The sequence below is a fragment of the Oreochromis niloticus genome, linkage group LG20 (assembly GCF_001858045.2).
Source record: "Oreochromis niloticus isolate F11D_XX linkage group LG20, O_niloticus_UMD_NMBU, whole genome shotgun sequence".
Classification (NCBI taxonomy): Eukaryota; Metazoa; Chordata; class Actinopteri; order Cichliformes; family Cichlidae; genus Oreochromis; species Oreochromis niloticus.
Window position 1 is genome coordinate 10,802,321 of NC_031984.2, and position 26,765 is coordinate 10,829,085.

The window sequence follows — 26,765 nt, forward strand, 5'->3', positions numbered from 1 at the left end:
AACACATGAGAAAGTTTCGCCTTAATTGCTCTAGTTCCATTAACACAATGCGTTCTATTATTATTATTATTATTATTATTATTATTATTATTATTATTATTATTCTTATTATTATTATTATATTCATTTTAATTTATTTATTGGATGAAAGGTTGTTTAGATAGATGAGGTCAAGGATGGACAGACTTCTCAAATGATTAGTAAGATGATCACAGCATTTATTTAGAAAAGCTTTCACTGTAAAATGACAGACACTGGATTTCACAATATTGAACAGACAAGTACACCATGTTTTCTTTTTTCTATGCTAGGATTTTGAGCAAAGTCATAGAAAGACACATCCACAATTACAGTATGTTAAAGGCCTTCAATTTTAAAGAACATGAAAAAAAGAAGATTTTGGTATTAATATCAAACATGCATATAAGCCAGATGAAAAATTAGCTTTAGTTTACATAGGTTAGGAAATTACTTGGCTATGATTGCAATTCAAGTAGACCAAATTAACAGGAATTTTTTTTTTCAACTTTATTTTGCATTGCAATAGCCTTGATCACAGTCAGCATTAAGATAAACTATACTGCATACTAACCAAAATGTATTGGTCTAGTTTTGCATGAAACGCTATCAAATGATTAATGTGCTTATATGATACAGTGTTTCTTTTTGGAAAAACGGTAATTAGGCTGCTTTGTGCATCACCGTTTATTTTCTCCTCTAGATTTTTTTTTGTATCATTGAAAAATGTGCTATATACAGTCAAGTCTGCCCGAAAGGAAGGCACCGCTCAGCTCCTCATGACCAAGAAGCATCTGTGATCAGCTGAAGATGTTGGCTTTCTTATGACAAAAACAAAGAGGCATTTGTACATGAACACTTCAAGAATGTAGGAAATTGTAACGACATAAACTGGCACAAAATGTTCTTTTGAAGGTGTGCTTAATGAGAAGTCCTCTGTGGACACTAAATGTTCAGTTTTATGGCACAGAAGTGACTTTAACTCATCTTATTTCACAGCTGCGTGGCTCTTGGCTTCACTTTTGATTTTTCTGCATTTTTCCAATCATAAAATAGTAATAGATGTCACTTTTCTAGTTGTTAAACAGCAGGTGGTTCAATCCCTGACTGCAGACATCGTTTTGTTTACTTAATTCTGTGTCTATAGGTCTGCTACAGTGTATTTAAAATGCACTGCGTTTGTGGGCTTCGAGTTCATTTCTTCAATGGATGATCATTTTGACAACGTTTTTACTGCGTGTTTTTCTAGACACAGAACGTGGCAGTTTTCCTTTTGGATTTTGAACTCCGGTCTAAGGTTTTGTAATCATTACAATCATTTACCATCATGAATTTGTGTTGCTGCATCTCTGCAGATTAACATTTGTGCCATGGTTTACTGAAGCTGCTCATCCTGAAGGTAAAACACTTTGGCACTTTCTTATATTCCTAACTCTCTGCCCTCACTCTCTGATCATTTCTTTTCTCAGACTGTGGTGACAGACAGCAGGGGGTTGTAGACTTTCTTCCCATCAGCAGACCTGGTTCCATGAGCCAGTAGCTCCTGTATAGTGATCCAGTTGTCCAGGATTTTGCGACTCCGCTTCTTCATGCTCCTGCGGTGACACAACTCCAGGATGGAAGTTGGTTCTTGCTGTTGTTCGGTTCCCTGCTGTCCTCCTCCGCTGCTTCCCTGCTCCCTCTCACGCTCTCTCAGACAGTCGAGGCGGCTCTGCATCATGAACTCTCTGCGCCGCCGCTGCTCTCGGGCCTTCAGCAGCTGCTGCTTGCGTTCCTCTTTGCTCCAGTAACGTCCCATTTTCATTTCACTTACAGCATCGTCGTCTGTTGTCATGCCGCTGCGCTCTTCTCTGATCTTCATGGCGCGTGCCTTTAGGAGGCGATCCCTCACAGGCCGCTTGGCCACGTAGCGCGTGCCATCGCTGCGAATCTTCACCTTCCACTCCATTCGGGGGGAGGCAGGCAGCAGTGGAGGAGACAGGGGTAAGGATGCAGCACCTGGGGCCTGGGCAACATCTTTGCATGTGCTACCCAGGCTCATTGGGCTTGCATCGCCACCATTATCTATGATGCCCTCTTTGGGAGCATTACTTAGTCCACCCAGCTGCTCAGAGGTGGAGGGGGACCTCAGCTGCATGCAGCTCAGGTAGCGTTGAGGCGGCTGTGTTTCAGTCTGACGGCGAGACAAATAAGGGCTGTTTTCTGCACTGCGTCCACCACCCCTGTCAGCCACTCCGTTAGCTTTGGGATTACGTCTCACTCCTCCATCTGAGCCCCTCCTGGTTCCCCCGTCTCGGGATAGGGACCTAACCTTTGCACCGGGGCTGGAAGTCTTTGCCTCAGCCCCTCGCCTGTGAGCGTGGGGAGAATAGGGTTGGTTTAAGTTTGCTTGTATTCCGTCCCCTCTGGTTCCTCTCTCTCTCTGCCGAGTGGATGCTGGAGTCTGCATACCTGCTGCGTGAAGACACTCTCCTCCCTCCAGACTCTGTGTGGAATGTGAAGGGTACTGTTCATTGGCAAGAGGGGTACTCCTGCAACTTTCCCCTCCAGTGTTGTAGGCACTCGTGCTATCTTTATCTGAGCGCTCCCTCTCGGGAAGCTCGTTGATATCTGAAAGAGCATGGTGACAGGATTCCTCGCTGACCAAAGTACCATTAATGTCCAAGCGTCCAGCTCCTGCTCCAGCGGCTACACTTGCCCCATTCTTTTCCTCTAGAGGCCAAGCCTTCAGGCATCGCTCCCTCAGCTGCTGCATTTTCTGTGCCCTCAGGATGTTGCGACACTTGAATTCCAAGTGGCGCAGTTCCTCTTCTAGGAGAGCCATCTCATGCTGTGTCAGACTTTCATTCCTGTTCACATCCAGTGAGACACCCCCTTCCTCTTGTGCTGCCCCCTGACCTCCCAGTAACATTAGAGCATTACTGTTCTTTTCATAGTAACACTTGATTTCCAGCAGCTCTTTGTATCTCTCACACTCCTCCTCAGTCAGCCCAGGCATCATCATCCTCACAGGATCTGCCTTGTAGGGCCTTTCCAAACGTTCCCCCTGTTCCAGGCCACCTCCATTAACAGATTCCAGACCTAAAAGGGAGTCCGTGCTAAACTGGAGGTCCTGGGAATGCAGTAAGGGTGGAGTTTCTCCTCGGCTGGAGAAAAATCTGCGCATGCTGCCTGGTGTGTTGGTTGCATTCGTATTGGAGGCACTAGTGTGGTCGTCTCCCAGAAGGTCATGCTCTGAAGACTCCTCATAGCGTGTGCTTTCATCTGTACGACCCACCCCACTGTCCAGCTCCTGGCTGTTGCTCAGCACTGTCTGAAGCAAACTGGGGGAATCCCTGTTCAGTGAATGACTGTGGCTGGGTAGAACACCTCCACCAGCAAAACCTCCAGGTCCTGCACCCAGAACAGAAGGGCTGTTCTTCACACTATGACAGCTGGCCAGGTGGACAGCATTGTCTAATGGCTCCAGCTCCAGCTCATCTGGATCCAGCTGGTTGTCATTCTAACAGGTAAAAGGTGTATCCAGCACCAGTTGATGATGGCAGTTGTTCATTGTTGAAGAGACAAAAAAGACAGGAAAATTATTCATTAGGAAGTTGGTCAAATCAAAGAATGGGTATTGTAAAAGTCAATGGTAAGTCTTTACATACAATATGAAATTCAGCAGGTATACGGTCATAATATGTTCATATTTCTTGATGGAAGTTAAAATCTGGGCAATGCCGTTCTGAATCACCTGGTGACTCGGTGACATGAGATCTGACTATTCCACTAATCAAGTCAGCAAAAAATACAGCTTTGTGGAAATCATTAATGGACAAAAATCCCTCCCAGGTTACAAGTTGACAGCTTGACATTTTTGATCAATGAACTAAGCTTACTGTGAGGCAGAACTGTGGACATTTTTAGATCAATCACTATTAAATCAAATGTATCATTATTTAACTTCGGAGGGTTTTGAGACAAGCCAGCATTTAACGTTTAATATTTACTATATCAACTGTATAGTTGAGGTGGGTGATGGTATGGTTATGAATGATCTGACTAAGACGAAGCATGTGTAAAGGAAGCATGTGAAAAGGAAAGTGGACCAAGGATAGAGCCTTGAGGAATGCCACAATTAAAATGGGGAATAGCAATAGGATTATCTATGGCCATTGAAAAGTTATGCTACATAAGACCATAAGAGATATAAATAGCATCATACAGAGAACAGTGGAGCATGCCAATGTATAAAACATAAATCACATTGGTGTATAGCATCTAACTTCTTTAGGTGATACTCAGATTCACAAAGACATCAATGTAATCCAGTAAAGGTAAAAAACAAAGAAAGAAACCCGACTCATTTCTACAAAAGAAAAAAAAATTCAGTTTCAGCTGAGACATGTTTTCAGTGTGAGATTTAAATAACCAAAAAGTCTGATAATAGTCTGATCAATGATTAAGCTTAAATACTGGCCTAAATAAAGCTTACATAATGTCCTGACCAGTTTAGTTTCAGTCCCTTGATCTTAGAAAGAATAACCTTTTGAAAATAGCAAGGGTGTGGATTTGTGTGTATTTTACACAGACAGTGTAAGGTGAGTTAAAAGCAGCTTAACAACATCAAAGGTAGTAGACTGTGAAGCAGGCAGTTGCTTATTTATACAGGCACCAGATACAGGAAAACAGGATCCGTGACTCCAGTTCAGACTTACTCTCCTTTTAATCTGGCCTCCAACCAAAGGTGTACTTCAGTGGCTAAACCTTACTGCCTTTATGAACTTGCTGTTGAATTTTGCCTGACTGTCATTTATTTTTATTAGCCTTAAAATAGTGTTTTAGAGTTGAAAATACATGAAAAAAAGAACCTTGAAAATTTGATTATTTTTTTGTGGAAATTTTGACCAATTTTTATCTTGGCAGTACTGATAAAAGCAGCTTTAATTTCGACTACAGTGTATGTCTAAACTGAGCCCTTTTGTGTCACTAGATGGAGCCAGTGCTCTGTAAGATTTTTACACTCAAAAATACATTTGTTTTCTATTTACCAATATGTCTCTACAGAAAACAAACAAACAAAAAATCTGAGAGGACTAAATGCCAAAAAGAAAATAAAAATGATTTGATGATATGTAAGTATCAGCATTAGTGGATGAGAGTGATCCAGTCTTTAGAAATTAATGAGAATTTATATTCATAAAGAGCTGTTGTCTTTTCTAATCTGTTTAATTTGCAGACTTGATTGGCATCCCCTCAAAAGCTAATTAGATATTTCAAATACTTGGTCTCAAATTAGTAAACAATTCACTCCTCCTCCTCTTTGCCTAATTGGTTTGATTTGAATGTGAACTGCATGCAGACCGTGAGGCGAGCTATTGATTAGGTTCGTCTTCATTCTCATTCTTTGGCAAACCCCTTCAGTTCTCCTTCTTTCTCCCACAGGGCAACAGATCTCTTTAATCTCTGCTCGTGCATTTCCCTCTGATGATTCTCCCCTCTCTCACTTGAATCCTAATGTGGGACAATGCCTTAGCAATATAAATCTTGTCAGCCTTTCACAGCCAGTACTTGTGCTCGAACACAAGGACACATTTAAACAGAGGACAGGCTGTTTGTGTGCATGTGTGTGTGTTTGGCTTACACCATTTTAATGAGTGCCTTTTAAATCTGCACTAAAACTCAGACAGCATACCAATTTTTTGCTTTCTCACATATTTTGCCTGTCTCCATATGAAGCGCGTTCTTGTGAAGCTTTGCAATGAAAAATCCATTTGAGTGGGTCGACACGTGTTGTGGTTTTACAAGTAATTTGGCAGAGGTGTGTTATTCAGGGCCGTCTGATGTGTGTTACAGTGCCCCCATATCTGCTGGAAGAGTGACCTTGAGGGAAACAAAGTGGTGCCACATTAGCACTGCGAGTACAAGCACTATTTGTCTTTGTCTCTCCCTTCACGTTATCTGTGTTCTCATCGTTTTTTTGCACCCTTTGCTTTTCTGCCTCCTGAAACACTAAAGCACATGCCAAGTTATTCCTTTTGTTTTCTATCTCTTCTCTTATTTGTTCTTGTGTCTAAATTACCTTTCATTTTTGTGGCTAAATGTTCATGTAATGTCTGTAGTATCACCTATATCCAAGCAAACAAATTTCCTGCTGCTTAAAAAGCGAGATAAAGGGAAAACAGTGTATTTTTCGCTGGGTATTTTGACTGAATTTTGTAGCATTTTCCCCTAAAAACTGCATCTCCAATTTCCTCACCTCTATCTCGGGTCGTGCGAGAAGCAGGGATACATTAGTGCTGTCCTCTCTGGTGAGAATAGCCACCGCCTCCTCTCTGTTCTGGATGTCCACTCCATTTATCTGACAGTGAAAGGAGAGAATAATGTCAGATAATGTAAGAGCCTTAATACCAATGCTAGATTGAATTAAAGTGCACACTTCAGGAAAATGGGTTTCTTTATTGAGCTACTGAAAAAACCTCTCTGTAGTTTAATAGCGTAGGAAATAATATTCAAGAAGAATTAATCTTAAATGTGGCACTATTAGCAAATTCTTTTGAAATGAGGCACACAGGATGTGGTCCAGGGGGTTATCTAAGACTTCAGATTTAGGCATTAATATTGCAGTAAAGTAATGGCATAGAAAAGGAACCTTAGCTTAGAAAACCTCTACCTGTAGTATTCGATCCCCTTTGCGGATACGACCATCCATTGCAGCTATACTGTTGGGGTTCACCTAAAAAGATAACGTCTAGAATTATGAACAAATGGGAACTATTTTTTTAAAAATCTGATAAAGTTTTAACAATCATGATACTGTCTTCACCTCGCCTACATAGATCCCGAGGTCCTCCTCCTCATCAGTTCTGTAACACACTGTCAGACCCAGTTTATCCTGCTGTCGAGACTTGTACAACTCCACCTCCTGGTGTAGTTAGAAAAAGTTAACGAATGTCAGACAGGAAGTGGGGATCAGCTTTCTGTACTAGAGTTTTGAGGTAGCTAATAGGCTCTCACCTCATATTCCAGCTCATCCTGCCGGTCCACTTCATGCTGGTTGATGTCAAAGTAGTCTGTGGGGTCATAGTATACAGGCTCTATAAAGCTGAGGATGAGAAAATTCATGAAATATTTGAGTAATTGGGACAGCTACCGACTTCAAATGTGTGAACAGAATGGCATGGGATAGCACAGCAGGTGAGTTCTGGTCTGATGGTTGGACATGCTGCAGAATCCAATTAAACTGCTCCCACTCACAGTTCATTGAGTAGATATGGTTCCAGGAGTGGAGGCAGAGGAGGGGATGGTGGAGGGTCGGGTGGGGGTGGAGCTCCGCAGGGATGCTGGCTGCTCTTGCCCAGAGTCAACATATGCTGGAAGCTGATGTCTGTTTGGGTGCAGCTGTCCACACAGTCGGCCATGCCCATGGTCACTGGCACTTGCCCTCCAGGAGCTCCTGCTAAGCCCGCCCGTCTGCGGGCCCCCCTCCTCAGTATGCTGGATAGCACAGGGTCCCGTATGTCCAGGGTGGGATCCCCCGACAGGCGCGTCAACTCCTTCCCATTCACCTGATAAAAAAACAAACAAACATCACAATTCAATAGTGGAAGAGCAAAATGAGAGGAGGAAGAGGAATAAAAGAAAATAGTTCCAGGAAGAAGAAATAAACTGTAGATTTTCCACAGCTGCAAAAAATAAACAGCAAGCAGAAATGACCAGAGACTGAATTTTAGTAAAAACTGAACCATAAAGATGCTGATATGAATGACAAGAAGTGGAAGAGAGGAAGATAGCAACTCATATCAGCAGTTAGATTAAACAGGCAAGGTTAGTTCACAGAGGGAAATGAAGGAGGGGAAACTACAGCTACAGATACCTAAAATAAAGCAAAACTGACACTAAGTTAGTGAACAGAAAACTCGAAACATACACTTAAGTGTCACAAAGCTAGTAGACTTCATACAGGGACATAGAAGCGTAAAAACAAGTTATATAAAAGGCTTCGACACATCACACCAAGCAGCAGAGCGAAAAGCCGAATACTGAGACCTTCAATCGACCATCAGCGTCAAAAGAGCACAGCATGTTGCTTATGTGACCCTTCTGTGGAGAGAAAGAAAGACAGCAGGAAAATGGTGAAGTTAGAAAGTAATTACAACTGTGAATAGATGGAAAATGGAAAGGGGTCACTGAGAGTTTTTTTTCTTATAATGGAGAGGACCAAAGGTAATGTCAGAGGAAAATCGCATATTAAGCTTTCAACGTTGACAAATATCAAATGGAGTTTCCTCAGTACGTTAGTCAGTCTGGTCTGCAAAACACTGTTATCTTTCATCTGTGCAAAATAAAGGTGATTCCTCTCTGCATAAAACTTTAAATCTGGAAAACATAGTTTCATTTTCCTTCTTTTTACAGGAGTGGAAACTTCCCTGAAAACCTTCGTAAGATAATTTTTTGCAAGCACGTTCAGACCTTTTGATCGGGAAAACATTTATACCTGTGAAATATGTTTCATAGGTATTTCAGATATTTTATTAAGCATGCTTTTATGTTCTTAAACAGACCCAAATATACGCCACAGTATACTGCTCCTGCTTGTGTATGTTTTGATTCACTTGTGCTGTTTTAATACCCTTTGGCTTTTGAAACTTCTCCTTTCTTTCCATGTACTGTTCGAACAGCAAAGAGGAGAGAGGGCATTAAAAATGTAAGATTATTGAAAATACAACTAGAGAAAAAATGAAACAGTACAAGGATTTTGCCTTCAAGGTGACTTAAAGCAAAACAATCCTTATCATACCAAGCAGTGCTTTGCACAAACCTAAGGGAGAAATATTCATTCAGTATTCAGACTAAACTGCCTCGACTACCACCACAGAATGAAATGTTATGTATTTTATACATTCAGCTTTCCCACAACACGTGATTTCAGTACTCTTTTATTATAACAATAGCTTTTAATTTCTTTAATATCTTAGTTGATGAAAAACTAATTATAGTTTACATTATACTCAGTGGTTTACTGCTAATTTGCAATTATAGTACTGTGCAAAATTCTTCAGTCCTCATTTCTCTGTATGGTTGGAAAAATTAGAGTTGCAGCAATTTATTGGAACATGCTTGTATTAAAATACAGCATATAAGGCAAAGCATAGTTTGCACGATTCTAATGAGACTGAAAGCCGCTATTTAGTATGACCGCTTTTATTCTTTAACACAGACTGAACTCTCTTAAGCAAGCTTTCATGTATATTTGAGTAAATGTAAGTAGTCTTCAGGAATAGTTTTCCATGCTTCTTCAAAGAGATTCTTTGGATGGAATGCCGTAGTCGCACCTCTTCAGTAATTTTGAGATCCAAGGATAGTGTCCCATTGTGTTTTTCTATCTAAGTGTGCTTTTATTTGTTGACATTGTGTTTGGGAAAAGAACTATTGCTTAAGATCAATTTAAAAATAAATACAAGAAACTCTGGATCCTTACAAGCAAAATATAAATAAAGATGGCATGGCTCTAGACTTTTGCATGGTACTGCATGCTAGCATGGAAGCTAACAATAGCATTAAGCTAACTAGCTATTGAAATTTATGTATAAAATATGTATTGTATATAAAAGATGGATATAGCTTCAGACTATACTTCAGTGGAGTGCATTTCTGCAAGTACTTTAGCTTTACTGTATACTTCTAATATCTAGTAATCTTTTGAAAATGATTAAAAATGCCAACAAGAGAGTGTGTCATGTTACCAATCAGCAGAATGCTAGCAATTTATAAGGAAAAAACATTTTCCCTGTGAGAAAAACTAAAAGACATAAGTGTATTTCAGTTCTGGCATTTTATTACTAGTGCATTTGTAAAAACTAAAACCTGCGGGCCTTTTGGTCCAGAAGCAGGACTGAATAATTGTTTTAGGTGTTTAGCTTCATTTTCAGTTTGTGGTCATAATTGCTATTTTCAAGTCTGAATACAGTGATTTTGGTTTTATATATTATGGCCTCAATTAAAGTCAAATGGGAGACTAAAACTGGGTTTTTGGATTAACCTACGCTAATTAAGCTAACCACCACTGGCACTAATAGATTGCTGGTTTATCAGTCAGGTCACCCCTTTGCTCATTATGTATGTCGCATTTCAAGACACTCCAAGATGACAAACAAAGGTTGACATCACAGTGGATGTGTTCATCTTTTTTATACAGTCCATGGCTAAGGATCAGAATATTATCATTGCTTTAACTGGAGTCTCACAGAGCCAAAACGCCACACGTTTGTAAATTTCAATCTAAAATACCATTAATTTAAAGACATTTACATCACGTGTAGATGAATTTAATTTTCTTGGTGTCATTCCATATGAGAGACAGCAAAATGAAGATGTGTGCATATCAATGTTACTGAGCCAGACAGCCTTGGTATAATTTCATTCATGTTGTACACAGTCACTGACCTTGGCTGTCTGCGACTCGCCACATCTTTACCACTCTGCTTCATGCACCCACTCCCTCTTTCAAATCTTGTCCCCTTTCAGTAATTGCATGTCAAATCAATGTTCCCCTGTGCAGCCAAGCACAAAAACTTTCTTGCCGCATTGGGTCCTGTTCCCCACACTTTTTTTCCCACATTGATTCACCCACATACTCCTGCAGCAACTACATCTCCATCCCTTGGGGTCTACCTTTCGTGTTTTTCCATAGCATCAAATCCCTTTCTGTTCTCTGCATCTAAAGCCATGTCCTCTCCTGCTTCTTCTCTCTCCTGTTTTCTCCAGGCTCTGCATTTATTTTGCCGTGCTGCCTCAGCAGTTCTGTCTGCTCTGTCCCTTCCCTCGAGATAGCAATTCGCACTCCTCTATTTCCATCTATTTCTGCTGGCCCACCTTCCTCTCACTAATGTTCCTCCATAAATCTTGCTGTCTTTCTTAATGAGGCTCTTCACTACAAATAAGACACTTCCTCCCCGCATGACCTACTGGTGATGAAGGAATTAACAATCTACAATTTGCGTGTTTTGTACTATGTGTATTTCAACACTCAACTCATTACCTATTTTTCTCTGTAGGACATTTCTATTGTTCCAGTGCTGTATGCCCTTCACGATCAGAGAGAGGCTATTAGAAGTCAGCTCCATGGTCATGAGTGACAGGTATGAATACTGATAGAAGGGGTAAAAGGGGGCTTTCTCATTTATTATCAATGAGAGGTGCTGAGATTGCTTTTAAGATGACTTCATGCGGGGTAATCGTTGTTGTGTGTTAGGCAGCTTTTCAGATCTGACTTGATGGAGAATCCATTACACTCTTTCCAAATGCTGTACTCTATTTTCTCTGGGTTACTGGGTCATTATGTACATTTGCGGTTTAGAAGTTAAACTATGCAAAAAAAAAAAATTAAAAATGTAAAAAACAAAAGCTGCTCCCCAGGCTCCTTGTGTAGTTTATTTACATTTAAAATTATATTAAAATTCAGAAAAAACAGTCTCCGAAATTCACAGCAGGAGGCTGGCGGTGGTGGTATCCACGGTGGCTGCGAAGCGGAGGGTGGGGATGTTGTGGATAGAGATGAAAGAGAGGCTGAGTTCAAAGTGTAGACGGAGAAAGCAAAGCATGAGAGACATAAGGAGCGGAAAGGAGGTGAAGAGAGGTGTAATGATGATGGAGAGATGTAGAAAACAAGCTTTCAAGAATTTGCCGGGTAAATGTAAACAGAGAGAGAGCCTGACTCTGGGATCGAGACTTGCATGTAAACACACACACAATGGAGCTCACGGGGAATTACTAAGTGGTTGATGCATAATTAGTTTTTATCCGAGAGCCCTTTAAAGAGCAAATTAATCCCATATGCTGTACAACAGGCTGAGATGAAAAAGAAGGGGGAAGGCGACGACTCAGTACACAATAACGCACATTATCTCACACATAGTCTTCAGTGTAGGTTGAAAAAAACCACACAAATAAGCTCAATCTTAATCTGAAGTGCAGCCTTTAAGCTTTTCTTCTCAGCATCACCAAGTTTTTCCAAGCTTGTGTTCATTTGCATTTCCACAGTGTTTATGCAGGAGCGTGCATGACCGATACCAGCACCCCCTAACTTATTGAATTCTGACTCGTTTGGTAATTGATTTTTCTCATCCTCCCATGCTTTGAAGGCTGCACCAGTCACCTCCTCAGAAAATCAATTAATCTGGAGCCAGAGCTGACCTACTCCAGATATAACCCCGATTGTTTGATATCATTGAGCTAATTTAAGTAGACAAGCCTGGAGTGGTGGTCTTATTATAAACTGATAACACTGAGAAGATATTGATTTGAAAAACTATTCACACACACTGCTCATCGCGAGGATAAGCGGAAGAGAATGGATGGATTCACACATTGCTTTAAATGCTTAGGTAGCTACATAGATTGGGCATAGACAAACACACCTCTGACAGCTGACACTTGAGAAGGTAACAAACAGTCTGTCAGGCAGTCTACTTAACTGCTTTAAATGACCTGTTTGTCTTTTCCTTTTTGCTCCATTTGATGCTTCATTTGCCTTTAAATGAACATTTCAGTATTTATTTCTAACACACTGTTAGGGATACATAGAAACACGGTCATAGAAGTTTATGTGATCGTTCGGTTTATCTGTTAGTTTGCACAATTACTCATGAAAATATTATCACAGCTGGGACCCAACTTAGAAGTGATTAACTTTTGGAAACGATCCATATCCGGATCTGGATCTGGATTGCCACTGTGAGATAGGGCAAAATTGGACATTTTCCACACACCAGTTTCATGATTACTAATACAGAAAATTTGTAACTGTGATATTTAAAAGCTGAAATTCCATCTAATAAATAAATAACATGGAAATGATTCCAGTCTATTATTCTGATATTATTCTAAATAACTGAGTGACTGTATGGGTATTGTTAAAGACTGTCTCCTGCAATTGTATTTTGTGTTTAATTGACCAGAAAACACAAGCATTTGACTGATATCATTATTTTCTTTTCTTTCGACATTGCAGTAACATCATTATCGTGGTCACTGAACTGATACTGATATTGTCAATCATCGCAGTCCTCATTTCTTGTCATTTTTTCACAAACACATATCAAATTAAAACAAGAAAAATCGAGACACATCATTTTGATTATCTTAAGAAAAAATGACAGGCTTAGAGGGATCCAGTTATTGTTGTTGATCCAGGGACTAAACCCATTCGTGGGAAGGAAGGAATTGACAGTCTTGGCAGAAAAATGCAGTCTCCATCTGCTCATTTTGATGTATTTGTCAATATCTTTAGCTCCTCCTGTGAACAGGATGTTGGTGTATAAACATATAACGAATGGCTATATGAGACAACTGAGTTAAATTATTTAGGTAGGATTTATAGAAGCAGCACTTCTCCTTATATTTGACTACTTTATAATGTGCTGTAAACAATTTCTCACCAGTTTTAAGATGCTAGATAGAATAAAATGATATTTTAACCAATTAAATAAAAGTATTTATAGGAAAAGGTGCCAAATTAAGGTAAATTATATCATCGGTGAATGATATCATAATTCCAATATAATAGCACTGCAGTACAGCATGCTGTTGAAATACTTCTGTAGTAAATCATGTTACAGTATACTGTCAGATGTATCTTTATTCTGTCCATATGTGCCAGCATGCGGCTGCCTTTGTCATTCACACACACCGGGGTGCACCGGCTGGGTGTGATTGCCTCTGTGCACTTATCCAGCTTTATCAGCTGGTCATTGGTATGTATCGATTCTGATGTGTTTGCTTCTTGCGAGTGTCAGCATGTTTCTTCTTGTCACTGTGAATGAAAGCACATCAGGTCCGTTTAATGACGCAGGTTGCTATGGAAACAGCCTCCTGCTTTACAGCGACGGGAGAGGAAAAGAAGGGAGCGGCTGAAGGGCTCAGAGGGGAGGAATAGGTTTGCTGAGTGTGTGGGTCAGGTACTCTGTAAAATGTACGTAAAATAAAATATGTTGCTTAAAAAATGGTTTGTAATATTCAGATCTGCCTGCAGCTCTGCAATTCATCAAGTGGACCGAAATATTTCTTCTTACTTGTGGCTGTAGGACGCAGTATTGATTAGAAACATGCCAATGGGTGTGTACCAACCACCAGTATGCAGCGTATGTGTAGCAGAGGCCCAATGTATAATGCATGAGTTTTATTCCTTTGGCAAGAGAAGCAAGTGTTTTGATATAGTCAGATTTAACAGGCTGGTTTTAGAGCGCGATGTAGCTGTAAGCTGTTTAACGCTGTATTTATTGTCTAAAGACAGACTCAGTTACTCAGTAGACTGCATCTAATTTGAAGGTATAATTATACATGTTAGTTAAGGAAAACAGCTCAAAGCCGCTTCCCTCTAAAGGGAAAATGAATAGCGTGGAAAGCCAGGAAATGTGGGGTGCCAGTGTAATTATGTTTCTCTTTTATGATGGTTTTTTAATGATTAAGTGCCGTATACCTCAGTTTTTTGCTTGGCGTGATCTTTGGATTATTCAGCCATCTGCACAGCAAGATTTGCTTTTTCTGTTACCGTTACCATTAAATAACCTTGATTGAATCTTGTGTAGAAAACAGCAGGTTTGTGATCACCTCCCTGTTTTTTTTGCTTCATACGTGTTTTACTTTTTTTTTTTTAGCAGTTTAGCACAAACCAGCTCGTGCTTCTTTTATGAGACTTCTAGTGTTCATAATATTCTGATTGCACTTGTAGCAATCAGCCTCTCTAAGCCAAGGGTTTTGGCTCCGCTTTGATACCCCATCTGCGTTCGCTCTCTTGTCTCATACTTGTTTTTCATGTTTAATAGACCACAGTGTATGTAGTCTTGCTGCCTCACCACCTCAATACTTTGGGGTCCAGAGAAAGCATCTTTCTCTGCAACATGACAAGTTTTCTGCCTGCTCCAAATGATACACCCTATTTTCACGGCTGTCACTCTTCAGTCCACTCATCACCACACCCATCTGGAAGGCATGTGCAGGTGTCTGATCAAGCTGAATGGACTCTGGGATGACAAACCTTGACAGATGGCTACGTCTGACACAACCCTCGAGCACAGTTGACCTTACAATCACCAGATTAATGAAATGATGTGTTTTCCACTTGCCACAATGCTGACCTGCATGCAGTCAGTGTCGTTATTGCTGACTCTTGTTAGGTAAGGTCACTGATTGTGGAATGAGCCACCCGTGCTCTGAATTTATGATCATATACCAAACTGTGCACGCCACCTCCTCACCCTCCACCCTGGGGATTTGTGAAGTCGCTCAAACCTCTATATTCGCCCATGCTCCCTGAAGTGTTCAAATCAATTACTTTTGACATCTAAGGACAAGCGGCAGGGAGAAAAGACAGTCAGGCTTTCCCAGACGCTTTCATTCACATGATTGGACTCCCTCTTTGACACATAACTGTGCTTCTGTTTGGGCTCTCTTCCTGTTTTCCTCTCTCTTGGCATTGCCTTTGGCACCAGATGCAACCCAGTTAACTGGCTCAGACCCCGACTCCAGCAGGCAATAGAGTTTCAGCTGAGGCTTCTGGTGCCACAGATACTACAAGTGTTGCACTCCATAGCCATGTGTGCTGAGCATTTTTCATGCTTAGTAAGCATGGGACCTCTTTTCGGTCACCGCATGCATCACGGCGTTGCGGAGCAGCAGCTTCCTTTAGGCACTGCACAGCCAGATGAGCTTACTCACATTCAGTCTGTGGTCCCAGTTGGCAGGTGGTGCTGAAGCTGTAACCGTGGCAACCCCTCTCTCTCATAACACTTTAGCCCAGTTTAACAACCCATCCATCCTCATGCCTCTGTGGCTCTGCACCACAAGGCTACTTTGTCTGCGCCAGCCTATCTCTCCATCTCATGCAGTGGTACCCTGTTCTCTCAGATCATATCATCGTAATCACTGTGAAGTATCATTATCATAATTATCAGTATTATTGTCACTAGATGACTATTCCAATACATCAATTAGCAGGCTTGTTCAAGAGGTACTAGGCTAATTTATACATGTATAAAAATCCATAAAAACGGAGGAGAGAAGAAAAAGCAGGTTATGATTTTGAGTTTGTATCAGTCGGGCTGATTCACGTAATTAACTTTATTTATTGATGTTTATTTGCAACTAGTTTTATTCATTTCTTTATTTGTCAGGGACAAACAGCCTTTTATAGCACATACCATGACTTACAGTGTAACTTCACAACCTTTATCCTGTAATTTTTCTGCATTCAGCTTATCATTTCCAGCACCTAAAAAACTTACAAGTAGGTAAATGAGAAAAGGAGGGTAACAGTTGTAGGTTTGAAACAAATTCTGTTTAGAAGTAATGAGTATAATCAGACAATTTTTAAAGAAAGTGGGGAAAAATATGAGGAACATACAAATTATACTGTAAGAGGAAAAAAACTATTTATTAAATACGAGCTGATTTTCATCTGCAGTACCTGGACAGGTAAACACACTTTTTTGGAAAGTTATTCAATAAAAACAATAGATACAAGTCTGTGTAATTGTATTTTATAACAATTAATTTGAATATACTTACATAGCCTGAAAAGCCCAAATAAGCTCCTGATCTTTCCCCACCCAGAAACACAGAGACATTGTAAGATCTTTATGTATTAGGTACACACACACCCTATATTCATTAATCACATTACTACCCGATCAATATAACCAATATAAATCAGGGTGGTGAAGGAAGAAATGGTGATGTGGTGCTAACGTTGTGTTTTGATTTATTAATTAGAGATATTTAGTATCCTTTACATTTGCTACAGTGTAAATAACTGTGGACAACATGTGATTAACATCTTTCTGTGCACATAATTTAGAGCTAATGTTTGATTTTTTATTCATGAGCTGACTCTATGGATTTTATTTTTGTTGTTTTAATCAGAGTGGCTCATTTATGCAAAATTTATTTGGGATTCAAAACAGGTTTTTTGTGTTGTTTTTTGGGTGTGTAAATGGTTTAGTTAAATTGTTGGCAAAAAATGTTGAGCGTCTGCTGATTTCTGAGAAAGGTGGTTGTGACCTGTGCAGCAGCTTCACTGTAAGGAAAATAACAAGTTGGGAGAGAATAGCAAAGAATACTTTGGGGACACACACAAACACTTCCGCTTGAAGACTCACGAAGAAAGAAATTCAAGAAAGTCAAAGGACAAAGAGAGGAGAGGAGACAGACAGCTCACCTGGAACATGACCCTGTATTGTTCCTCAGGTTTTTGGACCACACACATGTTGCACCCCATCGTGGCTGTGCAGGTCCCACAACTGCCCCAGATGAGCAACGCTCACGCCAGGATTCTTTGTGCGGTCTTTGTCTATGGCAGTGGGAAAGCCCCACCCTCATTCGCAGGGTTGTAGCATACAACTAGTCCTCCTCAGAGTAACACACAACACATCCTTGGCTGGGAATAACACAGTTTAATTGGCTGTGTCACTGTTCGCTTCTCTTCTGTGCTGTTTGCAGCTCAAGTGTTATAATCCAGAGTAAATTTAAACGTGGAGATAGTTTCAGAGCAGCAAGCCCACGTGTTAGTTTCTGTTTCCATGGCAAGCAGAAATGTGTCTTGTTTAGGTTTGTGTGCTTGTTGTAGATCAGGAAGGATTTTTGACTGGATCTGTGGAAAAGATGTGCTTCAAGAGTCCTGCTGGTTTGTGTGTCATTCAATAGATCAGGCATAAAATGTTGTGCTTATCCAGTAACTTTTCAAAAATGATCACACTGAAAGCTTGCTGTAAATTGCAACAGTGGCTTTTTAGTTTGAAAAACTGCACTAAAAGACAAAGTTTTCCCAGAAGAACTCTCGCTGAACTCTCCCACGCTGTTCCTGAGTCTTTTTCACTCAAAGAACTAAACTTCCAAAAAGCACATTTTCAAAAATGCTCTTTGAGCCCGTTAGATGCAAACAATGCAGCTATCAAAGAATTTGCCTCAGTTTTGTTTTTTCCTTCTGCTATCATTGCTGCCACATGGAGCTTCCCACCTACTACACTCTTTCTCTCTTTCCAGGACTGCTGAGTGTGGCTGCTGAGATAATTTAGCCTCATCGGTGCCTTTTTAGAACCCTCTTTACCTATTCTGATCCTCCACTTAAGGATCAATGCGTGTTTAAAGTAATTTCATAATTTAAATCTATTGAAATGCACCGAGTAGGGAGGTGGGGCAGGTTGGGTGGTGCCCATTATGCCAGTAGCCTGGATCTCTAAGCCCTTGCTGTGCAGCTAAGATAAGCTGCGTGCCACAGACAACAACCTAAAGACAAGCACACCTACAGACACATCAAGACAGGAAACAAGACACGATTCTTTCAACTACAAGCTTTACTGCACGGAGGGAGTGCCAATTTTCCTGTAACTGTCAGCAGAACTGTCATTTTTCATAAAGCTTCTCCAAACAATACAAGCAAATAAAACATACAGAAACTGCAGCATTTATCTGATCTGTTGTCAGAAGTCATGACCAGTATTAAACCACTCATATTCAGCTAAACCACACTCAGGACTATACCTAACTGCTCATGGGTTGGACTCACTGATTGGTTATATTTACTGAAACCTCCAATCGTGTCTGTGTTGGGAAATCAATACAAAACTGATTCATTGATCAGCTGGATTTTGTACTGGGTGGGTTGTTGTCTGTCACATATCCAATTAATTCATTTAGAAAGGCAGGTTATTTTTTATGAATTTGTAGGCCTGCTTTGCACTGTTACTAATTCTGATGCTTTAGTTTTAACTCTTCAAATGAAGCTGTTGTAAACTGTCTCACTGAATTTAAATATGAATTAAAACTCCCGTTTGCTTTAGGATTAGCCCAAGTCTGCGTCCTTCAAAGATAACTGGAATTAGAATATGCCGTATTCCTGTCTCCTCCTTTGCCCTTTAAGTGTCATCATATTACACAGAGCGTTATCATTAATCCTCCAGCAAGAGGTCATAGTTTGAAAGTCTTGTCTCAAAGTACCATCGCGCTGTCTGCTGCCAGTGACAAGGTGTTACAGCTGCTAATCCTTATTCAAGGCTCTGCTACACCTGTATTCTTTCCAGAGGCTGTGTAATCCCAAACACCACACACACACACCGAGTGGCATCCTCACTCACACAAGCACAGAGGAGAGCTAAATACACTCAATGAACCGCATGATAACTTGGGAGAAACAACCTGATAGTTGAACTCTCGAGAGCAGACGGCCAATCAACCTATAGTGAAGTGCCAGACAGGCTCAGCAGGCAAGCCAGTTCCAACTGTCACCCAGTCTTTCCATCTCCTGCTCATCATCATCATCTACCTATACCTGAGTGTCAGTCCTACATGATTGTTGCAGTGGAGTGTTTAGGATGCTTCCCAGCCTGCCATGCTTTCAGAATAAAATATGGCATGGCACGCTGTGACAAATGCAGCCTTTCTGTTAGAGTGGTGGGTGTAAAAATATGTCCTGTACTTGTGTCAAAGTTAGTCCATCTTCAGTGTGCTGCAGGAAATTCAAGAACATCAGTCAGTAAGTCCATTTTAATCCTTCTTTTGTCCTCTGGTCTTTCCCTTTGAAACATCCACAGGAGGATATTTATTTGTAAGAAAAGAAATAAAAACCATGGCGAGTATTCCAGGTGGTTAGAGTGTTGTGCAGAGTGCAGCGCTAGTCTCAGGTCAGTGATAAATCACCGTCAGCAGCCTCACAAGACGAGAGAAATCATTAAAGGCTGATTGGAGGATACTTCTTGGCTTCTCCCCCTGGGCAAGACGATAAATGCACCCCCCCACTGCAGTGGAGGGAGAGAAACAAAAGGCGGTTGTTCCCCAGCGGTGAAGGAGCTTACTGATCTGCACGTCGCACTACTACTAAAACTGCATCTTCTGGTTTTACACTGTATAATCTCTTTCTTCCTCTGTCTCTCCCCCACCCTCTTTCTCTCCATATCCAGGGCTGGGCCACTGCTCTCTTTTCCAGTCCCCCATAATTTTTACCCACACCTCATTTGCTACCCTCTCCCTCCTCCTTACACTCTCCTCTCCCCTGCCTCTCTCGCTCTGCTTGTCTGCAGGCAAGAGAGCAAGCACTGGAAAGTCTATGCGCTCTGTTTCGGCAGGACAGGACAAGATAACGAGCAACGCCACATAAAAGTGAATGAAATATCAAGATTTTCATGCACTGTACTACCAAGACATGCAAGAAAAGTGGGGAATCTGTTCATTTAAGCAATTCAGTGTCAACCCTTGTTGAGCTGTATCAGAAAGAAAAAGGATGATTGCACTTTTTCATTCCAATAAAAATGCCCAGAGCAGGTAGAGAGCTGATGACTGGCTGTGCATTTAGATGAGGTTCTGTGCTGCCACAAAGAAGGAGGGAAGCGAAACAGGGGGGTGGAAAAGAAGAAAAACAAGTGAATAACAGGTGTGACAGGATAAATCGAAAGATATGGAAGAAAGCCAAGATAGAAAATGCAAATGACTGTGTGGGAGATCACTGGTGAAGTGGAGAAGGGGTGGAAACAAGGGGTTTCTGCAGTAATCAAAATGACCTGCTGAGGGGAGGGTGAGGCGGAGGCATATGGAGATGTTTCATTTTAAGTATCTGCACAGGCTGGGAGATATTTGTGGGTACAATTCCTTCTCCCTAGTTTTCCCTGTGGAGCTCTGTGCTCACACTCAGAACACCACTTATTTTCTATTTAGAAAGGCTTTAGTGGCACCTTTGCTGCAGCGCCAATGCCAAGTACCACAAGGCTGGAGAAGTGAGACACTCCATGGGACAAGAATGACATGCTGCCATACTCAGATTAACCTTTACATAAGGATACTTTTAATTTTCTGCCTGCCACTTTTCAGTTTTTCCATCTTTATATGTGTGAATCCTCTCTAATACATCACACGTAGACCTTTATTAACTGCCGTTTAATTAAGACCACCCTTTTGTCAACATCTAGTCCTGTGCCACTTAGTTTGTTTTTATCTGCTGCTTTCTCTCTCCCTCTTTGTGTCTCTCTCACACACATTCAGCCTCCCCTTTGTGTGTGTTATTCGCTGTAAGCCAGTCTGAAACAGGATTTCATGGTGGCTGTGTCTGGTTCAACAGGCTTACATGTATTTTGCTGCATAGCCAGTAATACCGAATGCACCCCACACACTTAGCAGTACTCACAGAAAACACGCACACACCGATCTCGTCGTCTTGTTATCTGTTGCACTCATGTGCATCATTCAGCCCCAATTTGTCCGCTTTAGATCTTCATCTCAATATAAAATGTCAGAGTGTTATCTTATTATTCTCTGAAATATCAACTGTCCGTTCCACAAGGAAGAGAAAAGTAGAGAGCATCGCATTTAAACAGACAGATCTGGCTCGCATTATGATCCGTCTCCAGCTTAAATACCAGTGGTTGTCATTTCACATTACCCACCACTGCTTCTTTCATTCCCACCTGAACAAAGGGGACGTAGCCCGCAGGTTGCCGCCCTTTTCTATCTCCACCCAACTTCACCTTTGTCCTGGCATTTTTTTAAAAAGGGCATTTTTAAATGGAAAAGCTAAAAAGCATTTAAATCCTTTTGGTAGTCCTTTATGTTGGCGTAATTTATCAGCATTTAGCATGTAATTCTTTTCCTTTTAAGTTGTCATTTCAATACATAAAACAACTTGGTTCTTAAATGTAGGTGCGGTAAAACAAGATAATGACAATTACTGGTTTAAAAGAAAGGAAAAGAATATACTGCTAAAAGTATTTCAAAATAATGAGTACCTTTGGAGAAATTTAAAAGAAAGGAGATGCAAATTATTCTCTAATGTGAAGTGCTTCACTTTTTTCTCTTTTTTTGTTTTTCTGGCACATTTCGCATTGCTAAAATGAACAAGAGAGATGAATTGGAAGCTTTTGTTTTGCAAAAATGTTAATGGCAAACACTCAGGAATAGCAAGGTAACAACAGCGGTGAATTTCAGACGAAGCAGAGAAGTTTTTTTTAAGGGAGAACAAGACATAAAAGAGTAGGGAAAAGGGAATAATCGCAGGGAGATTAAAGAAGTGGGGAACAGAAATATGTAAAAATGAAAGAAAAAAGAGAAATTGCATTTCCACTGAGGCCTTCCTTTTCTTTATCGTGAGGCAAAAGGCAGCAGAGCAATGGAATACTGGCAGAATTTTAACCGTGTTCTCATTATTTATTTACTGCTCTGAGGAGCACAGCACCAATACACAATAAGCTGCAAAGGAACCACATTTTAAGGGTCTTTTGTTTGGGTTTTTGCACATATATATATAATATGTATAAGATATATATATATGTGTGTGTGTGTGTGTGTGTGTGTGTGTGCACAAGCGTATGTGTTTATGACTCAACTGTCACATCATAGCGAGGACTATGATTGGTAGGTAGTAAAAAATGACCCTTGCAGCAGCTTCATTCACATTCCACAGAAGTCACTGAGTGTGAAAGCTATTTCACAGAGGAAGCAGTGAGGGCCAGGTGCCACAAAGAAGCATTGCGATGGCATGAGATGGGGGCTTAGATAGACTGCGAGGAGACAGAGAAATGAAAGAATGATGGAAAGGGAAAATGAAAGAAGAGGCTCTGTGTCTAATCTTATTTGAGTGAACGAAACTTTGGTCTTCAGAAACACAGAGAAAGCCATATATACCAGAAGCTTTCAGCTCTGCATGTTTTGATTTGAGTTTTACGCTGGATGCCCTTCCTGATACGCAATCTTAAAGGGGATTTGTGTTTATGACTGGAATCAAACCAGCAACTTTTCAATTGCCAAACAAATATGTTAGGACTGGAGGTGCACTGAGAAAGCTATATTGAAAAGCAAAAGAAAACAACCCTGGCTGCCCCTCAAACTCAGGTATGTCAAGAAAATAAACAAGAGCGCAAAGCTGCACAAACAGTTATTCATCATATGCGTTTGCTTTTGTTTTTTGTTGTTGTGGATGATATTCTCAATCACAGACTGCATACTTAAAAAAAATACTGGCAGCTGCCAATGCTACTCCTCAGACTCCCAGTAGATGGTATGAATTTAAAAATCCTAGGTGATTTTCAGAAAAGTTGACCTCTGACCTTGAGGTCGAGGTCACTGAGATTCAAACTCGTGCAAGATTTTTTGTTGCTGCACCTGTGGTATGAATTTGAAAATCCTAGGTGACTTCCTTCTTGAGTTATCATATTCACAAGATTTTCAGAAGACTTGACCTCTGACCTTGACTCTGAGGTTGAGGTTGAGGTTCCTGTGATTTGAACTCATCCAAGATTTTAAGGAGCTACACCTAGGATACCACCTTACTATGTCCATGTTTATGTCGATATCAGCTACACCTCAAGGCAGGGTTTCTCTCTAATGATGATCTCTGTTCGACCTTTAGACCTTGTTTACAATTTCATTTCTCCAAAGGGAGAAGGCTTTGATGTTTCTATGCAATTCATCATCTTCAGTGAAAATCTAGTGGATAATATAGTATTTGCCAAGTTGCCTAGTGTTAAATTTGAAAATTTAAACTGACTAGAGATTTTCTGAATCCTCGTGCTGTCCATATGTTAATATTGAGTCACTGGTCACCATTTTTCACATTACCTGTTTAATTCAGTTCAGTTCAGTTTGCCCCAAGTTGCCCCAAGGCACTTTATATTGTAAGGTAAAGACCCTACAATAAAAGAGAGAAAACCCCAACAATCAAACGACTCCTTTTGAGCAAGCATTTGATGACAGTGGGAAGGAAAAACTCCCTTTTAACAGGAGGGGCGGCCATCTGCCGCGACCATTTGGGGGTGAGGGAAGGAAGACAAAAGACTTACTATGGGATGTGTACCTTTCAGATTGTTACTCAAGAATTTGGTGCTCACATCCAGAAAGTCCCAGTATTCCAGTTTTCCTATTTATCAAGCCTCAGAGTTGATGAGATATTTAACAGAGAGTTTAGCTTGAATTAAACAGTTATGATACTGCTGTTTAAGTTAACCGTAAAAGCTGAGGAACACAGATTTAGAGCATGCCGATACTGGAATAAACTGCAAAATAAATTTAAGTCAGATATTTCCTTTTAAAGCATAGGTCTATGCTGTGTTTGATAATGGTGTTGTTCCCATTTCAGTTTTAATGACTGTATTTGCAGATGTTGTAGTGGTGGTGCCTTCTTTTGTCTCCCAAACTAGGCCAGTTGATAATTCTCGTACAGTTATAACTGCGGTGCAGATGTACACTATGGGGATTCTAATTCCAACAAAATATTTTTTCATGTCATCTTCAACTGATGAAAAAAATGGTTGATCAAGTATTTTGCAATTGTTAATTAAAATCATAAGATATGAATGTGTGGCTTCACTGTTTAAATGTGACTGTTTAGAGGCAACAGCCACAGAGAAATTGTTAAACAAATAATATGAGTTTGTAAAATTGAAGTAATCAGATGTAATACCGGTTCTGAAAGCATGTGTGTAGTCAACTCTCAGGTTTCACCATTGGTCGTGTGTGTGTGTGGTGCCAGCACCAACAAGCCTGGGTACACCTCACCTCATCCCCTCATAACTGTTTTTGTTCATAGACTGGATGGACACTACCACCACTGACATCACCTATTAGGTTGTGAAGTCCAGTGTGAAACCTTGTCTCTTTCGCTTTCTTGGTGTTTTAAAACATTTTGTTGTATTCAGAAAGATGTGAAACTAGCCAGTGTCCATGATCAGTGAAGCTGAAGATGCATTTTCTTATAGATTCCTATACAACTGCAACTAAAGAAGTTGATCTTTGCCAGCCTTTGGAAAGGAAGCAAGTTTAGAGCATGCTAGCTTTGCCATCACTTTTCAGACCTGGAAGCTACACCCATCTCATTTTACTGTGATCTATAAGACTATAAAATAATCTGTTCTCAGGTCTCTCTTGCAAATATGATCTCAATTTAAATGAGACTTCTTGACAAAAATCAAGGTTAACAAATAATAAATGCAAAAAACTGGAAGTCTTTTGGTGAGGACTTACCCTTAAGGCTAAAACATTTAAAACAGAGATTCAGCTAAAAAGAGAGATGTAATAAAACCTAATAAAAAGGATATTTTTTTTATGAAAGAGCAGAGGGGCGAGACGGAGACAAGCAGACACACTTGAGGCTTGTTCGGCTTTATAAGGAATTAAATTATCTGTCTATCACAAGGGGCTGGCAATCATGTGGGGCATGTAAGTCCTCTTACACAAATTAATGGCTTTTTGTGGTAGTCAGGGTAACGGGGGCTTATTCCCTAATGTCAACCTTTTCTCAAATCCTCACTCATCACTACTCCATACCCTCTATTCCCAATTCTCACAGGCTCTGCTATCATGTCACAACAGACTGATTAGGCATGGAGGAGAGGGCAGTAAAGTGGAAGGTAAGGCTGAAGGAAAGAGAAAAGGAAAGGACTGCAACATTTTAATGTAAAGCTGAGAATACAGTGTATATAATCTGCTTCAGGATCACGTTCCTAAGGTGCAAAGTGCTGCTTGTTCCATGCAGTAACAGAGAGATGAAAGAAAGGAGAAACAGGTGAGGGGGTTTGGAGCTGGAGGGAGTGGAGTGAGGGTGTAGGGAGCTTGAGAGTTAGTTTTGTAGAAGTGGAGAAAATAGCCACTGAAGTAGTAGGTGAAGAAACGGGGATTTGAGAGATTTAAGCGAGGAAAAGACAAGAAGAAGTGCAGTAGACATCGACTTGAATTTTCCAAAGAAAAAAGTGATTATCGTGGTCCATAGGGAGGAAGGGAAGGCTTACTCAGAATGGTCTAATTAATTTGAACGCTAATACAAAGAACACAATATGAAGTCTCCAACTCTTCTCTCCGGATGACTGCTCATGCCAACCACTGTCTCAGCCAGTATTGCAGATAATTTCACATGCAACAGCGGGAGCAGGAATCTGGTATCACATAAGAACAACAGGGAGGAACTGTCGCAGCAGCCAGGTAAGAAATCAAATTAACAAAGTGCCAGTGTGGCAATGAATTTCCTAAATTAATGTATTATCTCTTAAATTTTACACCCACTGCTGTCTGTGTGGCCGTTCCAACAGTGAGACTCTTCCCAGAGCATGTTTCTTATTATCATAATCTCTCAATTGACTCCTATAATCAATAAAGAGTGAGCCATCCATCTAGAAGAGATGTATTTATATTTAATAATCAATATCAGCATCTGTCTTCTGCTTTGGCCAAAGGGGCATGAGTGCACAGGCACATGGACACCAAATTGATGACAGGAAGATGTAGAAAAAGCCATTAATTTCACCTTCATCCCTCCACTTAGTCCCCCCACTCTTGGGGATCTCACCTAATACGATCCCCAGTGACAGTCCACCATCTAAGTGCTTGCCTTTATAGCCAGAGGATACCATTCTGTTCCAGCTCAGAGATCTTGCTGACATCTATGCTTCCGTTATTCCTGAGATATTACCCATTTAAAATGTACTTAAAATTTCTCGTTAGGTGCAAGCGCTATATGTATAAACTGTGTTTTCTGCCTTAACGAGATGCCTAAAGATGTTTACAAACTGCGCTTCTGTTCCCCTCAGTATAAGCATGCAATAAACAAAGCGTATCCCACTCAGGTGTTTTAAGACATCTGCAAGCTGTGACTCTTCTTCTCCTCCCACATACTCCTACATATTTGCCCCAGGCCCAGCCAAATCAATATATCATTAGCCAGTCTCTCCACTCACCCCCTGTTTTCCCTCCAGAAAACCTTACCTTCCTCCCACTCCACTCTTACTCTGTCCTCCCCT

The 26,765-nt window shown here is 40.6% G+C and overlaps 1 protein-coding gene across 2 annotated transcripts; it reads right to left on the minus strand.

The window, feature by feature from the left end:
- Nucleotides 1-194: 194 nt before the first annotated feature.
- Nucleotides 195-20,041, minus strand: LOC100701974 (PDZ domain-containing protein 4). Of its 2 annotated transcripts, XM_005448519.4 has the most exons (8): nt 17,216-20,041; nt 8,050-8,103; nt 7,258-7,568; nt 7,018-7,105; nt 6,827-6,925; nt 6,674-6,736; nt 6,260-6,361; nt 195-3,520 (listed from the first exon to the last, which is right to left on the minus strand). In XM_005448519.4, the coding sequence occupies exons 1-8, from the start codon at nt 17,273-17,275 to the stop codon at nt 1,484-1,486; spliced, it is 2,814 nt and encodes a 937-aa protein (XP_005448576.1). In that variant the 5' UTR covers nt 17,276-20,041; the 3' UTR covers nt 195-1,483. The 2 variants fall into 2 exon arrangements, with proteins under 2 accessions (XP_005448576.1, XP_005448577.1); XM_005448520.4 differs by lacking the exon at nt 8,050-8,103 and having other exon boundaries at nt 17,216-20,040.
- Nucleotides 20,042-26,765: the final 6,724 nt, after the last annotated feature.

Bases quoted from the DNA above. Each gene is read 5' to 3' on its own strand.
- LOC100701974 (XM_005448519.4), bottom strand. From the start codon at position 17,275: ATGGGGTGCAACATGTGTGTGGTCCAAAAACCTGAGGAACAATACAGG. The intron at 6,926-7,017 runs GTGAGAGCCTAT...TAACTACACCAG, and splicing joins AGGATGAGCTGGAATATGAG to GAGGTGGAGTTGTACAAGTC. The intron at 3,521-6,259 runs GTGAGGAAATTG...TTTACCTGTTAG, and splicing joins TCGCACGACCCGAGATAGAG to AATGACAACCAGCTGGATCC.